The 23,676-nt window shown below is 38.2% G+C and overlaps 2 protein-coding genes across 3 annotated transcripts in view; one reads left to right on the top strand and one right to left on the bottom strand.

Moving 5' to 3' along the window:
* Positions 1-475: 475 nt before the first annotated feature.
* On the bottom strand, positions 476-6,960 carry LOC127444614 (DNA polymerase delta subunit 4-like). Of its 2 annotated transcripts, none has more exons than XM_051704085.1 (5): positions 6,804-6,960; positions 1,294-1,395; positions 1,049-1,138; positions 737-842; positions 476-627 (listed from the first exon to the last, which is right to left on the bottom strand). In XM_051704085.1, exons 2-5 carry the CDS (start codon positions 1,391-1,393, stop codon positions 603-605), a joined length of 321 nt encoding a protein of 106 aa, XP_051560045.1. In that variant the 5' UTR covers positions 1,394-1,395; positions 6,804-6,960; the 3' UTR covers positions 476-602. The 2 variants fall into 2 exon arrangements, with proteins under 2 accessions (XP_051560045.1, XP_051560044.1); XM_051704084.1 differs by having other exon boundaries at positions 6,816-6,960.
* Positions 6,961-6,983: 23 nt separating this feature from the next.
* LOC127444572 (FACT complex subunit SSRP1-like) overlaps positions 6,984-23,676 on the top strand; it is a 29,597-nt gene continuing 12,904 nt past the window's right edge. The window contains exons 1-14 of the mRNA XM_051704020.1: positions 6,984-7,062; positions 7,509-7,603; positions 7,845-8,030; positions 8,141-8,246; positions 10,303-10,496; positions 11,501-11,601; positions 11,990-12,119; positions 12,944-13,047; positions 15,189-15,317; positions 16,830-17,051; positions 19,100-19,172; positions 20,240-20,372; positions 22,590-22,635; positions 22,724-22,847. Of these exons, the coding sequence (XP_051559980.1) occupies positions 7,550-7,603; positions 7,845-8,030; positions 8,141-8,246; positions 10,303-10,496; positions 11,501-11,601; positions 11,990-12,119; positions 12,944-13,047; positions 15,189-15,317; positions 16,830-17,051; positions 19,100-19,172; positions 20,240-20,372; positions 22,590-22,635; positions 22,724-22,847 (1,602 nt within the window). The 5' untranslated portion in view covers positions 6,984-7,062; positions 7,509-7,549. The remainder of the gene's footprint in view (positions 7,063-7,508; positions 7,604-7,844; positions 8,031-8,140; positions 8,247-10,302; positions 10,497-11,500; positions 11,602-11,989; positions 12,120-12,943; positions 13,048-15,188; positions 15,318-16,829; positions 17,052-19,099; positions 19,173-20,239; positions 20,373-22,589; positions 22,636-22,723; positions 22,848-23,676) is intronic.

Here is a 23,676-nt window from a genome sequence, read left to right as displayed (position 1 = left end):
TAACCTATATACAGGTTGATTCTGTATTGTTAAATAATATTTTTGGCTTGAAACAAACCCATTAATTTAGATGTTACCACATGAAGCACATTTTTTAGGTTACCATTTTTTCCAGTGTAAATATGTTACACATACGGATAATTTGTACGGATTGCACAAATTAATGTTATTTGCAAATCTTTGAATGCAGTTCTCACATGTGGTCACTAACATAAAATCCCTCGAAATACATTCCTATTTATCTTATATGTAAACTATGTGGTTTATGTACTAAGTTAAGTGTTTCATCTGAACTTTTGAAATCAAATTGGATTTTCCTCAAGTTTACCTATAAAAAGACCACAAAATTATATACTAGTGAGATTCATATGACATAAGAATACTGTAAAAGTGACTAATATGTTTGAGTGAGTGTGTGGCAGATAATGTATGAAGAGAGAAAACAATTCTTAAGGAAGACTCGACACTAATAGCATTTGTATATAGAAATGTTTAATAAAATATAGTGTAACTGGTTAAACATAGTAAAAAATGTCAAACAATCAAAAACAAAGAGTATTTTCTTTCCTTCCTCACCACCATTCAGCTTTTACCCATGTTATTCAGAGTGGATAATCACGCCAGAGACTTAAAAACACAGAGAAAATGAAAGGTATAGTGACACAAGCTTTGTATTGTTTAGTTTCTATCTGCATGCATAAAAGGGAGAGACTGTATGAGTGTGTATTCGTAATACCTCTGCGTGTACTCTGGGTCAGTGTTCAGTAGAATGTCTTTAATCTCCTGTGGGGGATTCATCCCATGCAGTGCGGCCCTCTCCCATCTCTGCAGGCGACCGATCCCTGACACATGCACACACACATGGACAAAGCTTGTGACGCATGAATTCAAGACCTCTAAGTGATAAGACTGACAGTTTTTAGTTTTTGTATTGCACAGAATACAGAAGCCACATAAGGAAGATAATGGAAATTGTTTTCATTTACTAAATAAACAGCATCCTGCAAAATGGCAGATGATCAAATGGTTGATAAAAGGGATGGTTTACCTGTACACGGTCCGAACCTCCAGTCCAGATCAAACATCTTCAGCTCCTGTAGATCTATTTCTTTCTGACTCAGCTGTGGGGGCTCAGGCTCTGGTTAGTAATAACATGTTCATTACATAGTTATGAAAGCTGTTTCTCCACTTGAGCATTTGTTTGCTTGAATTGTCATGCTCCAGTTTAGGGATGCCAAGACAATTCACTTTGCTTAGATCTACCTTAATTTAAACATGTACATACTGTCTCACCTGCTCTTGGTGGCGAAGGAGACTTGTCTCTCTTGCCACCTCTCCTTGCCTTCTTTACAACCTTAAAGGTGTCAGTGATGAGGCCACACTTAGGTGTCATATCTGAAATGAATGTATTGTTTGATTAAACATCACAGTTTACTAAAATGTGTCTTGGGTGAATAAGACACTTCCATGGTACATATTATTGTGATTAACATTTTTTATTGATTCACATATCAAACAAAGAAAAGCAAAACATTCACAGAATCAACATGTAACCCCCACTACCACCCCTCCCAATCCCCAACCCCACCCCAAACCTCAGCAAACACCCCTGTGGTCACACATGAGCACATACACACACACACAAAAAAAAAAGATATATAATAATCACACACATTAATACCTACACCTCTCTCTCCACTGCCCCACCCCGAGAGCCCTCCAAGATTGCCAAATATTTGCCCCATTTCCCAACAAACAAATCCAAATTCCCCAGTCTTCTAGATGACCCTTCTTCGAAATCCGCCACCCTCCCCATCACCGAGCACCACTCCTGAAATCGGGGCACTCCAGCCGACTTTCATCCCCTTAAAACAACTTGTCTGGTGATCATGACACTGGTTGGGACCAAATTTTTTTATGTGTTTATTCCCTATATTGATGACCACCCCATCGCCTAAAATACAGAGTCTGGGGTACAATGAAATTTGAGTGCCCAATACGTCACACATAAAACTCTGATCCTTCAACCAAAATTCTTGGATCTTAACACACCACCAAAAAAAAAGCGTTGTGTGTCCATCTTCTGATTGGCATCGCCAGCAAGTGGGTGTGTCTTTAAGACCAAGCCTATACAGCTCAGTTGTAAAAGACGCTGGCTACCACCCCTGGAGTTTGCTAGTTTGCTAGTTCGAATCCCAGGGCGTGCTGAGTGACTCCAGCCAGGTCTCCTAAACAACCAAATTGGCCCGGATGCTAGGGAGGATAGAGCCATATGGGGTAACCTCCTCGTGGTCACTATAATGTGGTTCGTTCTCAGTGGGGCGCATGGTGAGTTGAGCGTGAATGCCGCGGTGAATGGCGTGAAGCCTCCACACGTGCTATGTCTCCGTGGCAACGCGCTCAAAAAGCTACGTGATAAGATGCGTGGGTTGGCGGTCTCAGACGCGGAGGCAGCAGGGATTCGTCCTCCGCCACTTGGATTGAGGCGAATCACTACGTGACCACGAGGACTTAAAAGTGCATTGGGAATTGGGCATTCCAAATTGGGTGAAAAAAAAAAAAAGGACCAAGCCTATACAATCTAGAGGGCTCCAATAGAATCGATGTAAAATCTTGAATTACACAAGGCGCATCCTTGCATCTCCAGATGCAGACTTGACGTTTTTTAGAATCCTAGCCCACACTCCCTCCTCCAATACCAAGTTTAAATCGTTCTCCCATTATCTCTTGGTACAAGTTAAAGCTCCGTCCCCCAGACTCTGAATTAGCAGGGAGTAATACACTGATGCCTCATGACCTTTTCCAAAAGCAGTAATCACCACTCCCAGAGTATCTGCCACTTTAGGGGGGTGTATGCTGTAAATACCTAAAGAACTGAGATCTGGGAATCCCAAAATGTTGAACCAAATTTTCAAAGGATCTCAACGCTCCACTCTCATATAGGTCACCGAAAGTATTAACCTCCCTCACAATCCACTCTGACCAGCAGAAAGGGGACTTATTAATACATAATTCTGGGTTCAGCCATATGCTCGAGGCAACATTTAAATAAATGTCCAAATTAAACACTCTGGACACTTTTGTCCATACCAAGTGCAAATGTGAGATGACGGGGTGTAACTTCTCCGATTAGTTTGATAGAAACTTCCTGTTCAATACAAAACCAGGGAAGGGCTCTCTCAGGTGGAAGCACCAATGAGCCAAATGTCTGAGACCGAATGCATAATAATAAAACAAAATCTTGGGTAGGCCTAGCCCACCTTTGTTCGGCCTATGCCGAATTTACTGAAATGTAATCTGAGACGTTTACCATTCCAAATGAAGGACTTCTCTATGCTATCAAATTGCTTGAAATAAGAGAGGGGTACATCTACAGGGGGAATCTGTAGCAGGTAGTTGAATTTTGGAATACAATTCATTTTAATAACATTAACTTTCCCAATCATCGATAAATGTAATGAAGCACACCTGCCCACATCGCTCGAAAACCTTTTTATTGAAGGGCCAAAATTAACTCTTATAAAATTTGTTGGGAGTAACATACCCAAATACTTAATGCCCTGTTTGGGCCACTGGAAGGCGCCTGGCTGAAAAGCCATTACTGGGCATTATGCTGTCAGAGCAAAAGCTTCGGATTTAGACCAATTAACTCTGTATCCCGAGAACTTAGAAAAGGAATGAATAATTCTGTGGAGGCAAGGCATATATCTAGTAGGGTCGGAGATGAATAACAAAATATCATCTGCATAAAGCAAAAGCGTATGCACCACACCTCCCGCCATCACCCCTGGAAAATCATCCTCATTTCTTATCGCAGCTGCTAATGATTCCAGGGCAAAATAGAACAATAATGGGGAAAGAGGGCAACCCTGCTGGGTGCCCCTATAACATAATCTGAAATTAATCCATTCGTTTGTACCGCCGCTAACGGGTGTCTATAAAGTAACTTAATCCAACCAATAAATGTATTCCCGAACCAGTACATTTCCATAATCTTAAAAAGATAATCCCATTCTACTATACCAAACGCCTTTTCGGTGTCAAGTGATATGGCAGCGACCGGAGTCTGATCATTGGCCACTGACCACATGATACTGATGAAACGCCTAATGCTATCAGAAGAGCTACGGCCCTGAATAAACCCCACCTGATCTATATGTATAAGAGATGTCATAACTTTACTTAATCGGTTGGCCAAAATTTTTGCCAATATTTTAACGTCTAGCTGGATCAAGGAAATTGGACGGTAACTCTTACCCTCGCTTGGATCTTTGTCCTTTATAAGAATCAGACTGATCCGGGCTTGCGTCATGGTTGCCGGAAGCTTTCCATTCTTTAATGATTCAGTATAAACTTCTAACAAAAGTGGAGCCAGTTCTGTAGCATAAGATCTAAAAAATTCATCAGATGACATTCGGCGCTTTAGCTCTGTATCTGCACTTTTAATATTCCCTTCCAACTCCACAAGTTCTCGTGCTTTGGATTTTTTGGTGAATGAGGCATACTGTATGATTCGGCCCCTAAGAACAGCCTTAAGTGCCTCCCAAGCCATGCCCACAGAGGATACTGAGGACCAGTTGGTCTCCATATAAACATTGATTTCAGCCTTTAACATTTGTTGGAATTCAGGATTTTGCAAAAGGGATACATTAAAGCGCCAACTATATTATTTCCTTTTCTCCATATGTGGCAACACCTCTAAACTCACCAAGGCATTATCTGAGACTAAAATGTTTCCAATTGAGCAATCAACAGATGAAATGAGGGACTTAGATATAAAAAAAAATCTGTTCTAGAATAAATCTTATGGACTGATGAAAAAAATGTATAGTCCCTACCAGATGCGTTCAAAAGTCTCCAAATATCTGTAAGACCAAGATTTTTACACATCGTGTAAAAATCGTGTCAATGTTGCTCTAGGGGGCTTACACATTTTTGCTTCACTATGATCAAGGACTGAGTCCATCATCCCTTCAAGATCTATAAAAAAGACCTGATCATCAACGTTCGGTGCGTAAATATTAGCCAAAATAAGACTTTGCCCCTGAATTTCTGCTAAAACAATAATGACTCTTCCTAATTTATCTTTAATCTGTTTGGGACATTTGAATTGTAGATGCTTACTTATCAGTGTAATGACTCCCCTGCTCTTAATTGAGCCAGCACTAAAGAAAACATGTCCACCCCATACATTTTTCAGAAAGAGAAAGATGTGTTTCTTGAAGAAACACTATATCATATTTGTTATGCTTAAGAAGAGAAATAACCTTCCTTATATTTATGGGGTGCCCCAACCTTCCATTCCACGTGGAGAGAGACAATCCGCTCATATTAACATTTGACATTTTGACATAATGAAAAAAATAGATTGTGTGTCTAAAACAAAATTATAAAGACCACATTCCAACATTAGTGCAATAATCAAACCCCAAACTTCCCCCTGAACCAAAAAAACAGAAAAAAGAAAAACGCGTGCATTAACCCCGCATACAAGAGCGCCAACTGGCATCCATCCCTCTAAACTCAAACAGTCCATGTACGCCTAAGAGAGCCCCCGCGACAACTTGATTGCTCAAGTCCGGTGTTTCTATACAAATTTTGTGAGTTTTGTGAGTGATACAAATTTTCGAATCTCACTGGTTTATGACATTAATACTGTTGAAACTAGCAAAGTGCGCAGAGCTCGACGTTCACACGTCCAAACCTTGCATGGTGCCACGCAACTCCCATGGTACGTATTCTTAAAGGAATATTTGATCTAAAAATGAAAATTCTCTCATAATTTACTCACCCTCATGCCATCTCAGATGTGTATGACTTTCTTTCTGCAGAACACAATCAAACATTTTTAGAAGAATATCTCAGCTCTGTAGGTCCGTACAATGCAAGTGAATGGTGATCAGAACTTTGAAGGTCTAAAAATCATATAAAGACAGCATAAAAGTACAACTTCAGTGGTTTAATCCATGCCTTCGGAAGCAATCTAATATATTTTGGGTGAGAACAGACCAAAATATAACTCTTTTTTTTTTTCACTGTACATCTTGCCATTGCAGTCTCTCTGCACAATTACGATTTCAAGCTCGATTACACTTCCTAGCGCTTGATGCATGCGCAGAACATTAGATGGCACTAAAAAGTGTAATCGAGCTAGAAATCATGATCGCCAAGGAGACTGCAGATGTCAAGATTTATAGTAAGGAGTTTTATTTTTGTCTGTTCTCACCCAAAATCAATAAGATCACTTCTGAAGACATGGATTTAACAACTGGAGTCGAATGGATTACTTTTCTGCTGCCTTTATGTGCTTTTTGAAGCTGCAAACATTTGGTCACCATTCACCTGCATTGTATAGACCTTCAGAGCTAAATGATGAGAGAATTTTCTTTTTTGGGTGAACTATTCCTTTAAATTAAGCTCTCACAATGTGCTCACTGAAAAACCTAAAATTCATGATATAGAATTTATTTCAGCATGCCAATTCAACAAACATGTGTTCGTGACACTCAAAATCAATGTTTATTTGTAAGCAATGTTTGGAGTTTGTTCATAGTAAATTATCGCAGCACGCTGCACAGGAAGACCTTTTACCAGACAAGGAAGTGGACTCACTATGTGTTAACAGTGAATATATGTGTAGCATGCCCATGTTCAATTCAAAATAAATTGCATAAAAATGACCAGCAAAGGCGGTCTAAGAAAATTTTAAGCAAAATCTTATACAATGAAATCAACAATGCTCCCAAAGTCTTGACAAAATGTCTTTGTATCTCCTCAGATATATAAAAAAATCCACTGCATACTATTTACTACACCTGAATGTTGCTAGAAAGGTGTCAGATGATATATTGGTGGCGTAAATTGACAACAGTCTGAGTCTTCGTCGACAGTGCTTTGTGGTTTGATCGTTTACAAAACACTGCTGGCTGACATTTAACAGAATGTGAGGAGACACGCACACTGCGTGATGACGTCAAGGTGAACGCGTTTCCACTAAGCGCTGCACTCCGCACATCCACGCACGCACACGGGACTCGGCCTTGATCCTCTCGCTGGATAACAGTAATTCCGATTTAAAAACCACACATATCTATTTAATCTTATATTAAATAAAAGTGCGTTAAATTAAATAGTCTTGTTGAAGTTTGACGTTAATCTAAAACGTGTCGTCCGTCACAAAATAGAAAAATACATCACTGTCCGCTATAGAATGTCTGAAAATTGTAGCTTTGCTAGCTCAGTGTATTTATTTATATATACAACAAGGTGCACTGTCATGCCTAAACATTACAGTACAGCACAAAGCTACGTGATTTACAGCCAAAACAAAGCACCTGCAATAAAAAGTGTGCTACTGCAATGTCACGAGACGATTTCCGAAGGCTTCTGTAATATTCTTGAATAATAAAATGTGGTTGAAATCATAATACCATAGGTTGAGGCATAATAGGAAATTCTTTAAGAAAATGGTGTGATGCATATTTCTAACTGTACTTCTGCTGTCTCAGCATTTGAACGTCACAGGTGTGTCAAAGCTTGAGTGGCTGCCATGAGCGACACACTGGAATTCAATGAAATTTATCAGGAGGTCAAGGGCACCTGGGTGAGTACAAGATTAAAGAAAAAAAAAAGGAAGAAAAAAATAAATAAAAGAACAATTGGTCTATTGTGCATGTTGGAAACTAATAAAAGAGTGTGTCTGTAGCATGGAGTATTGTTTTGCATAAGTCCAATAGTTATTACCCTGTTATTATTGTGTACTAACACTAAACACTGACAATTCTTCAGCAATCAATGACGGAATTGCATGCAAAATCACTGATATTTTTTCCTTATGTCTGTAGAATGATGGCCGTCTGCGATTTAGTAAGCAGACAGTGATATATAAAAACAACAAGACTGGAAAAGTGGACACCATTCCAGTCCCTGATCTCACTCAGGCCCAGTGGAGGAGAGTCTGTCTGGGTCACGGCATCAAACTGTCCACCAGCACTGGCCACATCTACAAATATGATGGCTTTAAAGACACTGTGAGTCAGAGAGACAAAATAGAAAATGCTTTTATTTTTCATAGATTAAAAAAATTGCGTATACTCTTTCATTCCATTCCTCTAGTTTTCATCTGTCTCTTTATTTGTAGGACTTGGAGAAGATCTCGGAGTACTTTAAAGCCAACTACAAAGTGGAGTTGGCAGAGAAAGATATGTGTGTGAAGGGCTGGAATTGGGGTACTGCTAAATTCAGTGGTCAGTACTTGTCGGAACACAATTTTCACATGAGTACCATGTTTTATAATCGGTCACTTTAAATCAAATTGCCATGATCTGTGGGTTGAATGGCAGAAGTAGGAATTTTGAAAATGTAATGCTATAATACTTAATGGAAATAAATGATACAAGTAAAGGAAGATAATTAAAGGGATTACTTAACCAAAAATGAAAATTATGTCATCATTTACTGAACCTCATGTTGTTCCAAACCAGTAATCCATATTTTTTTATGCTTACATGGTGCACAGTTAGGGGTGGGAGAAATAAATCTCTTCTCCGATGCATTGTGATTCTATCTCCTACAATTCTCTATCGATTCTCAAAAATTCAGAATCGTTTCTGAGTTCAGTTTAAACAGTGGCAGCGCAGTGGCGCCTATGTGCGCAGCAGAGACAGAGTGAGATGCTAGAAACAAATGGTCAGAAACGCATATACTAAAGCCAAGTGCACACTACAGGACTGATCTGCAGACTGGGTGTATCAACCACACGACCGTCATCCCTGACTGAAACTAGGATCCCAAAATTCATTCACAAACTCATGCACACAGCAGCAGGGGTTTATTTGTGATAACACGTCAAGAAACAACATGAAAGACCCTCTTGCTCCTGTTATTGCACATATTTGCACAGAAAAGGAAAAAACTTAAAAATGATGATGAGACAGTGTTTCGGGAGAAGTGGGTTATGTTTTTATTTTATAATTATTTTTTGTCTCCTGCTTCTCAATGCTTTTTTCTCATCTGACACTTTCTTTAGCTGTTGCTCATTGCCGGTCTCTTGCTCGTCGGGACAGAGCACATACGAGACGCTTGACTGATTTCTAGGGATAGTTCACCAGAAAATTTAAATGTTCTCATCATTAACTCACCCTCATGCTATCCCAGATGTGTATGACTTTCCTTCTGCAGAACACAAATTATGATTTTTAGAAGAATATTTCAGCTCTGTAGGTCCATACAATGCAAGTGGGTGCCAAAAGTTTGATGCTCCAAATAGCACATAAAGGCATCATAAACGTAATCCAAATGACTCCAGTGTTTTATTCCATACCTTCAGACGTGATATGATAGGTGTGGGTCAGAAACGGATCAATATTTAAATCCTTTTTTGCTAGAAATTCATCTTCCTGCCCAGTAGGGGGCGGTATGAATGAAGAATGTGAATCACTAAAAATACAAGAAGAAGAATGTGAAAGTGATCTGTTTCTCACCCAAAGCTATCATATCGCTTCTGAAGACATTGATTTAACCTCTGGGGTCTTATGGATTACTTTAATGCTGACGTATGTGATATTTGGAGCTTCAAAATTTTGGCACCCATTCACTTGCATTGTATGGACCTACAGAGCTGAGAAATTCTTCTAAAAATCTTAATTTATGCTCAGCAGATGAAACAAAGTCATGCACATCTGGGATGGCATAAGGGTGAGAGAATTTTCATTTTTGGGTGGACTGTCCCTTTAAGCAGAAAGCCTGCTTTTTGTGTCACTTTACTATCACCTGTGGTGAGGAAAGTAGAATCTGACATCTGCACTCTCACAGAAGCAGATATCTCATGGCCATCCTGGACCAGCAACTCATAGTTGTGGTTATAGTTATATGCTTGAGATCAATTAATTCTAAGTGAATAATTTAATACTATTTAATACTGAGTGTGCAGTATGTATTGATAAAAAACTGGAGGACAAGATGCATCATGTTGCATTGAGAATCATTTTGTAATCGAATCGTTACCCCTTGAATCGTAATCAGATCGAATCGGGAGGCCAGTGAAGATTCACACCTCTAAAAGTGAATGGTCACTGAGACGGTGACCATTCTGCCTAACATCTACTTTTGTGTTCCAGGAAAAAAAGAAAGCCAGATGGGTTTGGAACAACATTTAAATTGCAAGTCCTAGCTTTGCATTACAATGAAATGCTAAATCTTGGGAAATAAAATTCACAGTCATGTGTACGCTGTGGCCCATGAATTTTGCCTTTCTGTCCATGTATAACCAGTGTTTTTTATGAAACTTTGCACACGTTTCAGGACCATTGCTCTCATTTGAGGTGAGTGACAGTGCTGCATTTGAGATTCCACTCTCCAGTGTATCCCAATGTGCAACGGGAAAGAATGAGGTCACATTGGAGTTTCATCAGAACGATGACACAGAGGTCTCCCTCATGGAGGTACGCTTCTATGTCCCGCCCACCCCAGGAGACGAGGGTTCTGACCCTGTGGAGGTAAGTGCATGGAATGTGTGTCCATGTGTTTCTAAAAGTCCTCTTGATTGTTTGTGATTCATCGAACCAAGGTTAGAATAATTTTGAATTTCGAATTTAGATTTTATTAGTGTATTTTTGTACTTTTTCAATAAGTCTTTTAAATTTAGTTTAGTTAAGTTTTTATTAGTTTTCACTCTGTGATTGTTAGTTTGGGTTTAGTTTTCGTTTGTTCACCGCCATGTTGAAATCATGTGATATGGGTTCCTGTAGCTCAACTTGTAGAGCATGGGGCTTGCAATGTCAGGGCCATCAGTTCAATTCCCAGGGAGCACACAAAGTGAAGGAAAAATGCATACCTTGAATGCACTGCAAACTGCTTTGGTTAAAAACGTCTGCCAAATGCATAAATGTTAATGTAAAATGTGACCAGCTGAATATTACTCAATTTATATTAATAATCCCCTTTAATGGAGTAAATTAATCATGGCTGACTGCGAATAGTGTGTTTTTACAATGGCATCGGTAACTGACAACTTTGTTTTGCATGGTGTTGCATGTTCGCCTCACAACACAAACACAAATGTTACTAAGTGTACCTTTAATATTAATACAGTTAACATAATTTAAATATGATTAGGTGGGTTGTATAGTTTCGAACCTTATAAGATTCTGTGTGTGTGTGTGTCACGAAAATGTATTTTAGTTTAGTTTCAGATTTTCCAAATGTAGTTTTTAATTTTATTTCATTTAACCAAAAGTTTGTCATTTAGGTTTCTTTTTAGATCTTGTTAACATCAATAACACTGCAATGCAATGAAAAGACTATTATCATTTTTTTTTAATATTTGCCTCACAATGACCAACAGATGGCGTAGTTTACCAAGTAATAATCATTACATGCACTTGAAAAAAACATTATTTACATCCATTAAGCTCACTTGGAAGAGCAAATATCAAAATCATAAAGTCACAGTATTTGATCATCACAGCACTCTGAACAAGTCAATATATTGCTGTTTTAGGCATTTGCCCAGAATGTTCTGTCTAAGGCAGATGTGATCCAGGCTACAGGAGATGCTGTGTGTATCTTCAGAGAGCTGCAGTGCCTCACACCCAGGGGCAGGTACACACACCCAAATATACTTACCACACACCTCTCTCCATTATCCTCACAGGGATAGTTCACCCAAAAATGACAATTCTGTCATAATTTACTCACCCTAATATCGTTCCAAACCCATATGACTTTCTTTTCTCTGTGGAATAAAAAAAGGAAATGTTAGGCAGAATGTTAGCCACAGTAACCATTCACTTGTATTGTATGGGAAAAAGATGCAATTGAAGTGAATGATGACTGAGGTTAATATAATGCCTAACATCTCCTAAAGTCATATACTGTAGGTTTGGACATGAGGGTAAGTAATCGCTGACAGAACTTTCAGTTTTACTATATCCCTTAACAATAAAAAAGAATGAAATTTCATAGTTTGATAGGTTTCTTCCTTCTGTAGGTATGATATCCGTATTTATCCCACATTCCTCCATTTGCACGGTAAGACGTTCGACTACAAGATCCCTTACACCACCGTGCTCCGCCTCTTTCTGTTACCTCATAAAGACCAGCGGCAGATGTTCTTTGTGGTGAGTGGGACATCACAGCCAATAAACCAGTCTCTGCTTTATCTTTAGGATTAGTATAAAGGGGCTGTAAATTCAAGTCATTATTGTAATATTAGTATGTAATGTTAAAGGGATAGTTCTCCAAAAATGAAAATTCTCTCATCATTTACTCACCCTCATGCCATCCCAGATGTGTATGACTTTCTCTCTTCAGCAGAACACAAATAAAGATTTTTAGAAGAATATCTCATCTCTGTAGGTCCATACAATGCAAGTGAATGGTGATCAGACCTTTGTAGCTCCAAAAATCACATAAAGGAAACATAAACGTAATCCATAAGACTCCAGTGATTAAATCCATATCTTCAGAAGCGATATAATAGGTGTGGGTGAGAAACAGAACAATATTGTTTTTTTACTCTAAATCTCCACTTTAACTTTAACTTTTAGATGTGAAAGTGAAACTAAACAGGCACCACATGTGACTTTCAGATGTAAAAGTGAAAGTGGAGATTTAGAGTAAAAAAAGGACTTAAATTTTGATCCGTTTCTCACCCACACCTATTATATTGCTTCTGAAGATATGGATTAAGTCATATGGATTACTTTTAAGTTTCCTTTATGTGATTTTTGGAGCTAAAAAGGTCTGATCACCATTCACATTTTTGCATTGTGAGGACCTACAGAGCTGAGATATTCTTCTAAAAATCTTTGTTTGTGTTCAGTCTTACACATCTGGGATGATATGAGGGTGAGTAAATGATGAGAGAATTTTCATTTTTGGGTGAACTATTCCTTTAATGTTGATCCTAGAGATGAACCCCCTTCCGTTTCTTCTCTTTCAGATCAGTCTGGACCCGCCCATTAAACAGGGTCAAACTCGCTATCATTTTCTCATCCTTCTGTTCTCCAAGGAAGAGGACATCAACCTCACTCTCAACATGAATGAGTGAGTGAGAGAGAGAAAGTGGAGAAGAGAGAGACAGAGAGCATTGGACAATGGTGAAGCGTGGGAGGGGAATGAGGAAATTTCCTGTCAGAAATAAACTGTTTACCTGTGCTGAGGCTAAGACTGAAAACATATGTAATACCAAGGAGAAATTAATTCTTTCCTATATTCTGTGTAGCAAAAACATTTTCTTCCTGAACAGCTGTTTCACTTCAACAAAAATCTATTGACTTTTCTGGATATTATATTGGATATTAGAGCAGATAGTCGTTTTTAAGTAGATGCGTTTATCCAAAGTGACTTAGAGTAGACTTATTTCAGGGATCTTGACCCTGTAGCAACTTGGAGTTAAGTGCCTTTTTCAAGGGCATAACAGCATGTATACATGTACACATTATGCTGATTACTTCCAAAAAATCTGCTTATTTAAAAAATCAGACAAAGCAAGAAATCCGCATTTACATGATATTTGAAATAACTGTGTTATTCTCAGCTCTTTCAACACGTGAAGAGGCATGCGCACAACCCGTAATATAAGAATGCTGGTAAAGATGTTTACATGCAATGTGAAATCAGCATAATAGGCAAAAATCTGCTGTGTCGATCGTTTTATTCTTACACCGATAAAGGAAAGCCGTTTTATGCATTTATATGACCAAACATGTTGTCGGCTTATTAAGCTTAATTGGTGTAAGTAAATGTGCTCAATTCTTATAGGAACAGCAAGCTTTTGGTTGCTCATACTTTTTGGCAGAGATTATTTAGAAGAGAGTGGTCACTTCTATTTAAATGAATGGGAGAAATTGGAACGGCCAACCAAGAAGCTCTTGCACCCAACGGTCAATGAATGTAGAAATGAAGTCCCGCCTTACAGTTAAAAGAGCCAATCACTTTTTAGAAACAGACATCACCTGTCAATCAACTCGAGGTAATATGAGGTAAAGAAGCACAATTTATCAAAAAATATTATCAAATTTTATTGCTGATTTGAAATGTTCTTTGATCGTAGTCTTGACCAACCATTTTTTAGATTTCGGTGTCCCCCCATTAAAGTAAAAAGAAGCTGCACTGGCATGACTGGAAATAGCCTTCCCAGAGTGTTCCAAAGATGGCCGATAGTGGACTGACTTGCTAGAAAGACTTTGCTTTTTGGCCAGTACGCCATGCAACACCACCTCCCAGCCAGGCACTGTTTTTAACAAATCCCCCACACTTGAGTTATATTTTTCATTATCCATTCTCATACAAAAATTGAAAACTAAATTTTTAAGCTTGTTTAACTGCTTCATTGCTTTTAAAGCAATGTTGTTTGAATTTCAGTATTTTTCTAGTAATGTAAACACCTTCTTTTGAATTCATTTCAAGGAGCAATATGTAACATTGACATCAGTCATTTAAAATGGGTACTGCATTCCAAATTCAAAATATTGGAGAGAGTTGTCTCCACCGTCCCCTCCTCCCCAGACTCGAAGCTCACGCGGGTTGCCAGGTTGACGACACGCAACAGGAACGAGCAAACTGACAATGGCAAGCGACGAGCCTTACACTGTAAGTTGATCAACTAATGTATACGTTTGCAATGTTTTTATTGTTTGCAAATTATAAACCAACTCATGTGGATTTTTTATAACTCAGTCAATGTTAGCTAGATGTATTGGTGGCTTCCATGGCTGCAGCGCACTGTGTTTGCCCGCTAACTTGTTTCAAATCTGGCAACCCGGGGTGTTGAAATACTATTGGGAAATGGGCAGTGGGCAGGATCACACAGGCCAAAACACAAACAGAAATTCCAGCCCATAACGGCTAACGGGCATTTCAAAGTAGAATATACTGACTGAAGCATTGTTTTCGGAGAAGACAGTATTTCAACTTAGCATGTTTCCTAAATCTCAGATAACATTATGATAGTTTTATGCTGTAGTACAGTAAATGTATTACATATTGCTCCTTTAAACACCTAATTTAAATTGTCTTATAATGAGTTAAAATTTACAAACGTCCGGACAGCTGTTCTTGAAGAGATGTAAATGATAAAGATTAGCGTTTTATCATCTCAATATGTGAGAAAATCATAAAAAACACTGATTGTCTCTAAGCGTGGACCCATCTAGCTGTATTATCTTTTCTCTCTAATTCTGCAGGGAGGAGGTGGAGAGACGTTTTGAGGGGAAACTTAATAAAAACATGTCTGGCTCTCTCTATGAGATGGTCAGCAGAGTCATGAAGGCCCTGGTCAACAGGAAGATCACAGTGCCCGGAAATTTCCAAGGGTAAAATGTGCATACACTCAGGTCCTTTTGCAGTATGTACATTTTAGCCAGATTACATAGGCATAAATATACAAATACATATCCTGACGTATGACCTCATCACTTTTAATGTCATTTAGGGCTGCACAATAAAATAAATAGTTCTCCCAAAAATGAAAATTCTCTCATTATTTACTCACCATTGTGCCATCCCAAAGATGCGTATGACTTTCTTCTGCTGAACACAAACAAAGATCTTTGGAAGAATGCCTCAACTCTGTAAGTCCTCACAATGCAAGTGAATGGTGACCAAAACGTTGAAGCTTAAAAAGCACATAAAAATTGCAGCATAAAAGTAATCCATACGTCTCCAGTGGTTAAATCCATGTCTTTTGAAGCAATCGAATCGGTTTTGGGTGAGAACAGACCAAAACATACTGTAACTTCTTTTTTACTGTTTATCTTGATATAGTGAAGTTTCTAGGCATGATCCTAATTTCAAGCTCGGTTACACTTGCTAGTGCTTGACACATGTGCAGAACACTAGATGGTGCTAGTAAATGTAATCAAGCTTAAAAATCATGATCAACATGGAGATTGCCGAAGTCAAGATTTATAGTGAAAAAGGAGTTATATTTGTGTCTGTTCTCATCCAAAACCGATTTGATTGCTTCAGAAGACATGGATTAAACCACTGGGGTCTTTTGGATCACTTATGTGCTGCCTTTATGTGTTTTTTGGAGCTTCAAAGTTTGGTCACCATTTACTTGCATTATATGGACCTACAGAGCTTAGATATTTTTCTAAAAATCTTTGTGTTCTGCAGAAGACAGAAAGTCATACACATCTGAAATGTCACAAGGGTGAGTAAATGATGAGAGAATTTTCATTTTTGGGAGAACTATTCCTTTCATTGGAAAAATAATTGAGATCACAGTTACAGCTGCCGCAATTAGTCAATGGTGAAAAGTGTCATATACAGAATTCCCATTAGGAATGTCGCGTCAAAATGTTCTCTTCAAAACTGTTTTTTTTTTTTTTTTTTTTTTTTTTTTGCAGTGTTGAGCATTGCAACCAATCAGAGACAGTCTGTTGTGTACATGAACGCAATGGTGAATCAGAGTGTTTATATTAGTCTGTATAAACCAAATAGAATCATTTTGCAGAATTAGGGAGTTTTATCAAATTCATTCATCTAAAATATTTACTAAACAAACACAAGGGGCAGGGAATGTGTGGAAATATGTGAGTAATTAATTTTCCAATTTTGCGGAATTCAGCGTGCGCAGACTCTGTATGGGTATCAGAAACAGTCCTAAAGAGTGAGTTTAGCGCAGTCTGATGCATGTTTTATGCCTCACGTGAACACTGTTCTCAGCTGGTTTTGCATGTGCAGCCTAAATAAAAAAATATGGCATGCAGTTGTCCTAAACAAAATCAGTATTTTAATGTAAATTCTATTAATTAAAATTAATTATCGTAATTGCAATATAAATCATTCAGCCCTATTGTCTTTCTCCCTCTTCTCTGCAGTCATTCCGGTGCTCAGTGTATAACATGTTCATATAAGGCCAGTTCAGGTCTGCTGTATCCTCTGGAGAGAGGGTTCATCTATGTGCACAAGCCTCCGGTGCACTTGCGCTTTGAGGAGATTGCCTGTGTGAACTTTGCCCGTGGCACCACCACCACCCGCTCCTTCGATTTCGAGATCGAGACCAAGCAGGGCAGTCAGTACACCTTCAGCAGCATTGAGAGGTACCTATAAACCAGCATGTTTACTCACCTCCAAGAAGAACATTTTATTCCACTGAGCTGACATCAACAAACTGCTCATATATAGGAGTATGTGACTCATCAAGAGTTTTACTTTGTGGTAACAAGCTCGTACATTAACAGAAAGACCAGTATCCATATCCGCCTTACGGCACTTCCTTCCATTATGTCCTTGAGCACTTAACCTCCATTTGCCCCAGGAAGGCTATGGGTGCCCCTTTGTGGTGATTTGTCTCTCTTATACAAGAAGTTATGTGCCAAAAGAATCAATACAATTTCAAAAGACTTTTCCTAAAAATATTCTCTACGAAATAGAGATTTTGATGGTGCATCACCATAAAGAAAGTGATAGAGTACTGCCACAGCATGAAAAACTGGTCAAAAATAGTGATGCAAATTAAATGGATCTCTCTTAGTGACCTAACCCCTTCTACATTAGACACTGAGACAAAACAAAGAAACATTATGCACATTAACTCTCTGTACTGTGTCAATATACTAGGTCATACTGTTGTACATTTCTGAGCAGTTCTGGAACTTTGTATTGCGCTTCTCATGTTACAGTCTCCCGACACTGAAACAAATATTAACATAATGTGCTTAAAGTGGTAGCATCTAAATGAACTGGTTTGTTTTAAGTCAAATATATTATTTAACATGTACAAATCAACCTGACTAGTTTGGGTTATGCTACCAAAACTAATTTAACTGTAAGGGTTAGGTCAGATAGAAATAGCTCCTTTAGGTAACAATTGCAGCTTGCCACTTTTTACACTTTAGGATTAGTCTTTTAAATATCTGATATAATATAATAAAATATATTATATAGTAATAATAGTTTGTATATTATTTTATGTTATAATTATTATACAATATCTTATATTATTTCAAATTTTTACGTTACTGTGGATAAAAGTGTCTGCTAAATAAATAAAAGTAAAAAGAGAAGTGAAAGTATACTGTAAAAAGTGGTAACCTGGAAGCTATTTCTGTCTGATCTAACCCTTAAAATTAGTTTTGTTGCTGTAATCTAATGTATTTAGGTTGATTCAGTGGTGCTAAATAATATTTTTCATTTTTCAATAATACTAATAATTTTTTTCAGTGTAAAATAATGCACACTGTTAATGGTAAACTGCAATTGTTAGCTTAAAGGAATAGTTCACCCAAAAATGAAAATTCTCTCATAATTTTCTCACCCTCATGCCAGCCCAGAAGTGTATGACTTTCTTTCTTCTGCAGAACACAAATGAAGATTTTTTTGAAGAATATTTCAGTAGGTCCTCACAATGCAAGTGAATGGGTGCCAAAATATTGACGCTCCAAAAGCACATCAAGGCAGCATAAAAGTACCATCCATACGACTCCAGTGGTTAAATCCATATCTTCAGAAGATATATGATGAGTGTAGTTGAGAAATAGATCAATATTTAAGTCCTTTTTACTATCCAATCTCCATTTGTTTTATGAGATTCACATTCTTCATGCATATCACCACCTACTGGGCAGAGAGTTGAATTTATAGTTAAAAAGAACTTAAATATTGATCTGTTTCTCACCCACCCACTCATATCACTTCTGAAGACATGGATTTAACCACTGAAGTCTTATGGATTACTTTTATGCTGCCTTCATGTCCTTTTTTGGAGTGTCAAAGATTTGGCCACCATTCACTTGCATTGTATGGACCTACAGAGCTAAAAATCTTCGTTTGTGTTCTGCATAAGAAAGAAAGCCATAGACATCTGAGAAGGCATGAGGGTGAGTAAATGATGAGAGAATTTTCATTTTTGGTTGAACCATCCCTTTAAGGAGCTATTTCCACCTGATCTAACCCATAAAATTAGTTTTATAGGTGTAACCTAATGTATTCAGGTTGATTCAGTGATGTTTATTAATATTTTTTACTTCAGTCAAACCAGTTAATTCAGATGTTACTACATGAAGCACATTTTTTAGGTTAACATTTTTGTCAGTGCAATAAAGGAGTCATTGTCCTCTCTCTGTTCCTTTTATTCAACTGTCTTTAGGGAGGAATATGGAAAACTCTTTGACTTTGTCAATGTTAAAAAGCTCAGTATCAAGAACAGAGGCTTCAAAGAGGTATGTCTATACCCTCTTCATCTCTCATATCAAGCGGTACATAATATTCTACCTAGATATATCCATAGATCCCTCACCAAGTGGCGGACACTTACTCTGCTCTTTGTGTTTGTGCTGTATGTCTGTATTGTGTTATGTAGAAAAAGGTTGGTATTGCCCTGCGGTTTGGCCTGGTGTCGGTTTCCCTATGCTTGCATGGTGTGTGTTTGCGTATGTCTCAATCACAACCTGAGTGTCTAATGCATTCTCTCTTTTCTTTTTAATGGCTTAAAAGGATATCTCACCCAAAAATGAAAATTCTATAATTATTTACTCACCCTTATGTTGTTCCAAACCTGTTTGACTTTCTTTCTTATGTGGAACACAAAAAGAGGTGTAAGCTAAATGTAAGGGACTTGAAGCATCAGTTACCAATCACTTTCATTGTATTGCTGACATATAGGCTAACATTCCGCCTAATGTCTCTTTCTGTGTTTCATGGAAGAGAGAAAGTCATACGGGTTTGAAACAACTTGAATTTGAATTTTCATTTTTAGGTGAACTTTTCCTTTAAAACAGACATTTCATCCACCACAGAGGCGGAGAGCATACTGGTTCTGATTTAAATGGCTAGACGCTGTGTTCATTTCACATAGACTTTAGTAGTGCCACAACAATATCTAATTTGAAACGTGACTAAATCTGTGGTAATATTTTACGAGAAAACCATTTGTGCAGGTCTTAGCCAATTTTGTGTGCTATGAACACAGCGTTACTAAAGGGAGTACTTTGAAACAAGTTAACACTGATTGTGTGTATGAACATATGTGTATTGAGTGAGAGTCAGGGGAGGTTTTGACACAATCAAACATAAATGGTTTAAAACAATCTTTGCTTGGAGAGGGCTTTGCTGTGGCCACTTGGTTACAAATACTAACTTTACAAAGACATGAAGTCCAGGACAGGTAAGAAGATGAGAAAAAGCAGGACATTTGATCAAATAAAATCCTCATTATTCTGTGTGATCAGTCTATTAATGAATAAGTATTTGTATTGCATTGATATTGTTTTGATTTGTACCTTGTTAGGGCATGAAAGGTAATGACAACATGTACAGTGACTCAGATGAAGACCAGCATGATGCATACCTGGAACGTATGAAGCAGGAGGGCAAGATCCGTGAGGAGGGCAATGACAGTGATGACTCCGAGGGCGAGAGTGGTAAGTGACAGCTATTTTAGCCAATCAGAGAGCAAGTTGACTAAGATTTAGGAAACATGTATCTGTGTCAAGGCATTATAAATGACAACTAGCTTGGCTTATCGGGATAATTTGTGAGCAGGGTTCCCATGAAAATATCAGGAAATTAAAAGCATTGTTTCCTGGCATGGAAAATTCATGGAAATAAAAAAATAAAAAAATCCTAAAAGTCATGGAACTCGGTCTGTACTTACCGAAATTCAAAGCAATGGCCCCCCAGTGGCCGAAGCTGGAATTGTTGTTGAGACAAAATGTCCACAGGATGGCACCAAAAGCGAGTTGTATTTTAAGTTGTCAGGGATTTTGTTTTTTTTTTTGGGGGGGGGGGGGGATTTTTCCCCTTTTTCACCCAATTTGGAATGCCCAATTCCCAGTGCGCTTATAAGTCCTCGTGGTCACGTAGTGATTCACCTCAGTCCAGGTGGCGGAGGATGAATCGCAGTTGCCTCCGCGTCTGAGACCATCAACCCGCGCATCTTATCACATGGCTTGTTGAGCACGTTGCCACGGAGACATAGCGTGTGTGGAGGCTTCACGCCATCCACCGCGGCATCCGCGCCCGTGCTCAACTCACCACACGCCGCACCTTATAGCGACCACAAGGAGGTTACCCCATGTGACTCTACCCTCCCTAGCAACCGGGCCAATTTGGTCTCCATTGGAGACCTGGCTGGAGTCACTCAGCACGCCCTGGATTCGAACTAGCGAACTCCAGGGGTGATAGCCAGCATCTTTACCACTGAGCTACCCAGGCCCCTGACTGAAACGTTGTATTAATTAAATGATTTATTTGCAAGCAGCAGGAAAGTGTGGGATTTTGTTTCTGGTTTATTTATTATCACACCTGCTGATCAGGTGTGTGGTGGTTTCTTCTCCTTTTGTTTTTTGTTTTTTTACAGTTGTAAATGATGAAATGCAGTCACCAGGAATGCATATTTTATTAACTGTACCCCCAAACCCCAACCCTAAACCTAATGGTTAATGGAGTAAAAATATAATTTTAGAGCAAAAATGCAACCTCCAAATCATGCTCACCAATGTTTATGTGAACACAATTTCTTCCATGACGCAGAGATTGCAGCCACAGGGAGAGGCGAACATGTTTGAATAGATGCATAAATGTCTGGTGGGCATAGCACTTGTCAGCAATTCGGCAGAATGGGGTTGAATTCAGGGTACATGAATATTGATTTGTAAGCAGCTTGTTGATTTCTGGTGTGATCATGTTGAAATTTTGCTGATCACGTTCTGCACTAAAATATTTCAACAACTAAATATTGCTCTTGTACAGTAAAGCTTGTGTACAGTAAACCTTACTCGCAAGCTATAGTGATGTCTGATTTGTTAACAAATGTTTCTTTTGATTAGCTTCTTTTCAGTTAATTGGTCGAAATGGTTTACAAATCGGTCTGATTGATTTATTAGCAAATCATTCTGAATCTAAATTATTTAAAAAAAAATTGGTTACCAGTAATCACAAATGACTGGAAAAGTCACGAGCTGTGTCCCAAATGACACACTATACTCTATGCATTTACAAAATATACTATGCACTTAACTGTGTGGTGTATGAATTTTCAAAGTGTAGTATTGTCCCAAATGGAACACTTAAATGTTTGTTACTACACGGAAACATTCAGCATTTAACAGCTGACGGAAGTGACGTTTCTAGCACACGTGATGTGTTGCAGCTAGCTTTAGCGCATTAGTGGACCTCAGTTCAACACTTGTATCTCAAACAATGTACATATTCACACGGTGTGGTGTGATGGTAAAGCGTTCAACTTACATATGCAAGGTGCTGTCTTCACAGAAGTTTCACTAGCTGCTACATTCTTCATTATTTACAACTGTTTTGTCAGACCAGCAACGCAGCCAGGTAACTCCGCCCCTTCCGCTATGTACGACAAGCCGCATGCTCTGAGTGCACGAAGTGTCCAACGTTCCATACTTCATTTTGATGGTTGAAAAAGTGTATCATCCGGGTACTTAAAGTACACTTCTTTTTGTTGCATTTTCAGTGTAAACATGCTACTCGCACTACTACAAAATGACATAAATTTGTGCAGAAGTGTTCGGTTTGGGACGCACCTATGGAAATTCATTGGTCAAAAAGGGTGGGAACCTTGTTTGAGTCATTCACATTTGGATTGTTTTTTTTTTTGTTTTTTTTTTCAGATGAATCTTTTAATCCTGGAGAAGAGGATGATGAAATTGCAGAAGAGTAAGAGATGTGTCAATCTATTTTCCATAGTTTTCATTCAAACTCTTAGTTAATGATAAGATTGATACATCATGTGTGTGTGTTTCAGGTATGACAGTAAAGCCTCTGCCAGTGAAAGCAGCGCTGATGATGGGGACAGTGATGGGGACCGGAAGAAAAAAACAGCCAAGAAAGCTAAATTAGTAAAAGAAAGAAAACCTCGTAAGAAAGAGGTGAGAACAAGATAATTAGAAGACGCTGCTATGCCTGCAATAAACAAGTATGATAACTCAAACCTTGTGGCTTGTTGAGGAGAGATGTGCTATTACTTTTCTAAGCACTGAAGCACAATTTTTGTCTCAAGGATGATGAAAACAGGTGAAAATAGTATAGGTCAACCGATTTTGCTGATACCGATAACTAAGGTGGTGGAAAAAGCCAATAACCGACTAATCGGCCGATAGTTTTTAAAATTGATTTATAGAATGTTAAAAAAATATCTTAATCTTTCCTTACTCTGACAGGCACAGACCCAAGAGTCCAAAATGAATAAAATCCCAGATGCAGTTTATTGTCCAACCAAAATCCCAATAAAAATTTAAAATGCATTTCATGCATAATCCATTACAATGCTAGTTAAGTAGGCTATTTACCTTTTTATAGCCTATATATTCACCACATGATGAGTTTTGAATATATATAAATATATATATACACTGGCGGTCAGAAGTTTGGAATAATGTACAGATTTTGCTGTTTCGGAAGGAAATTGGTACTTTTATTCACCAAAGTGGCATTCAGCTGATCACAAAGTATAGTCAGGACATTACTGATGTAAAAAACAGCACCATCACTATTTGCAAAAAGTCATTTTTGAGTAAATCTAGACAGGCCCCATTTCCAGCAGCCATCACTCCAGCACCTTATCCTTGAGTAATCATGTTAAATTGCTAATTTGGTACTAGAAAATCTCTTGCCATTATATCAAACACAGTTGAAAGCTATTTGGTTCGTTAAATGAAGCTTAACATTGTCTTTGTGTTTGTTTTTGAGTTGCCACAG

The sequence above is a fragment of the Myxocyprinus asiaticus genome, chromosome 8 (assembly GCF_019703515.2).
Source record: "Myxocyprinus asiaticus isolate MX2 ecotype Aquarium Trade chromosome 8, UBuf_Myxa_2, whole genome shotgun sequence".
Classification (NCBI taxonomy): Eukaryota; Metazoa; Chordata; class Actinopteri; order Cypriniformes; family Catostomidae; genus Myxocyprinus; species Myxocyprinus asiaticus.
This window is presented reverse-complemented; position numbering and strand designations above follow the sequence as displayed.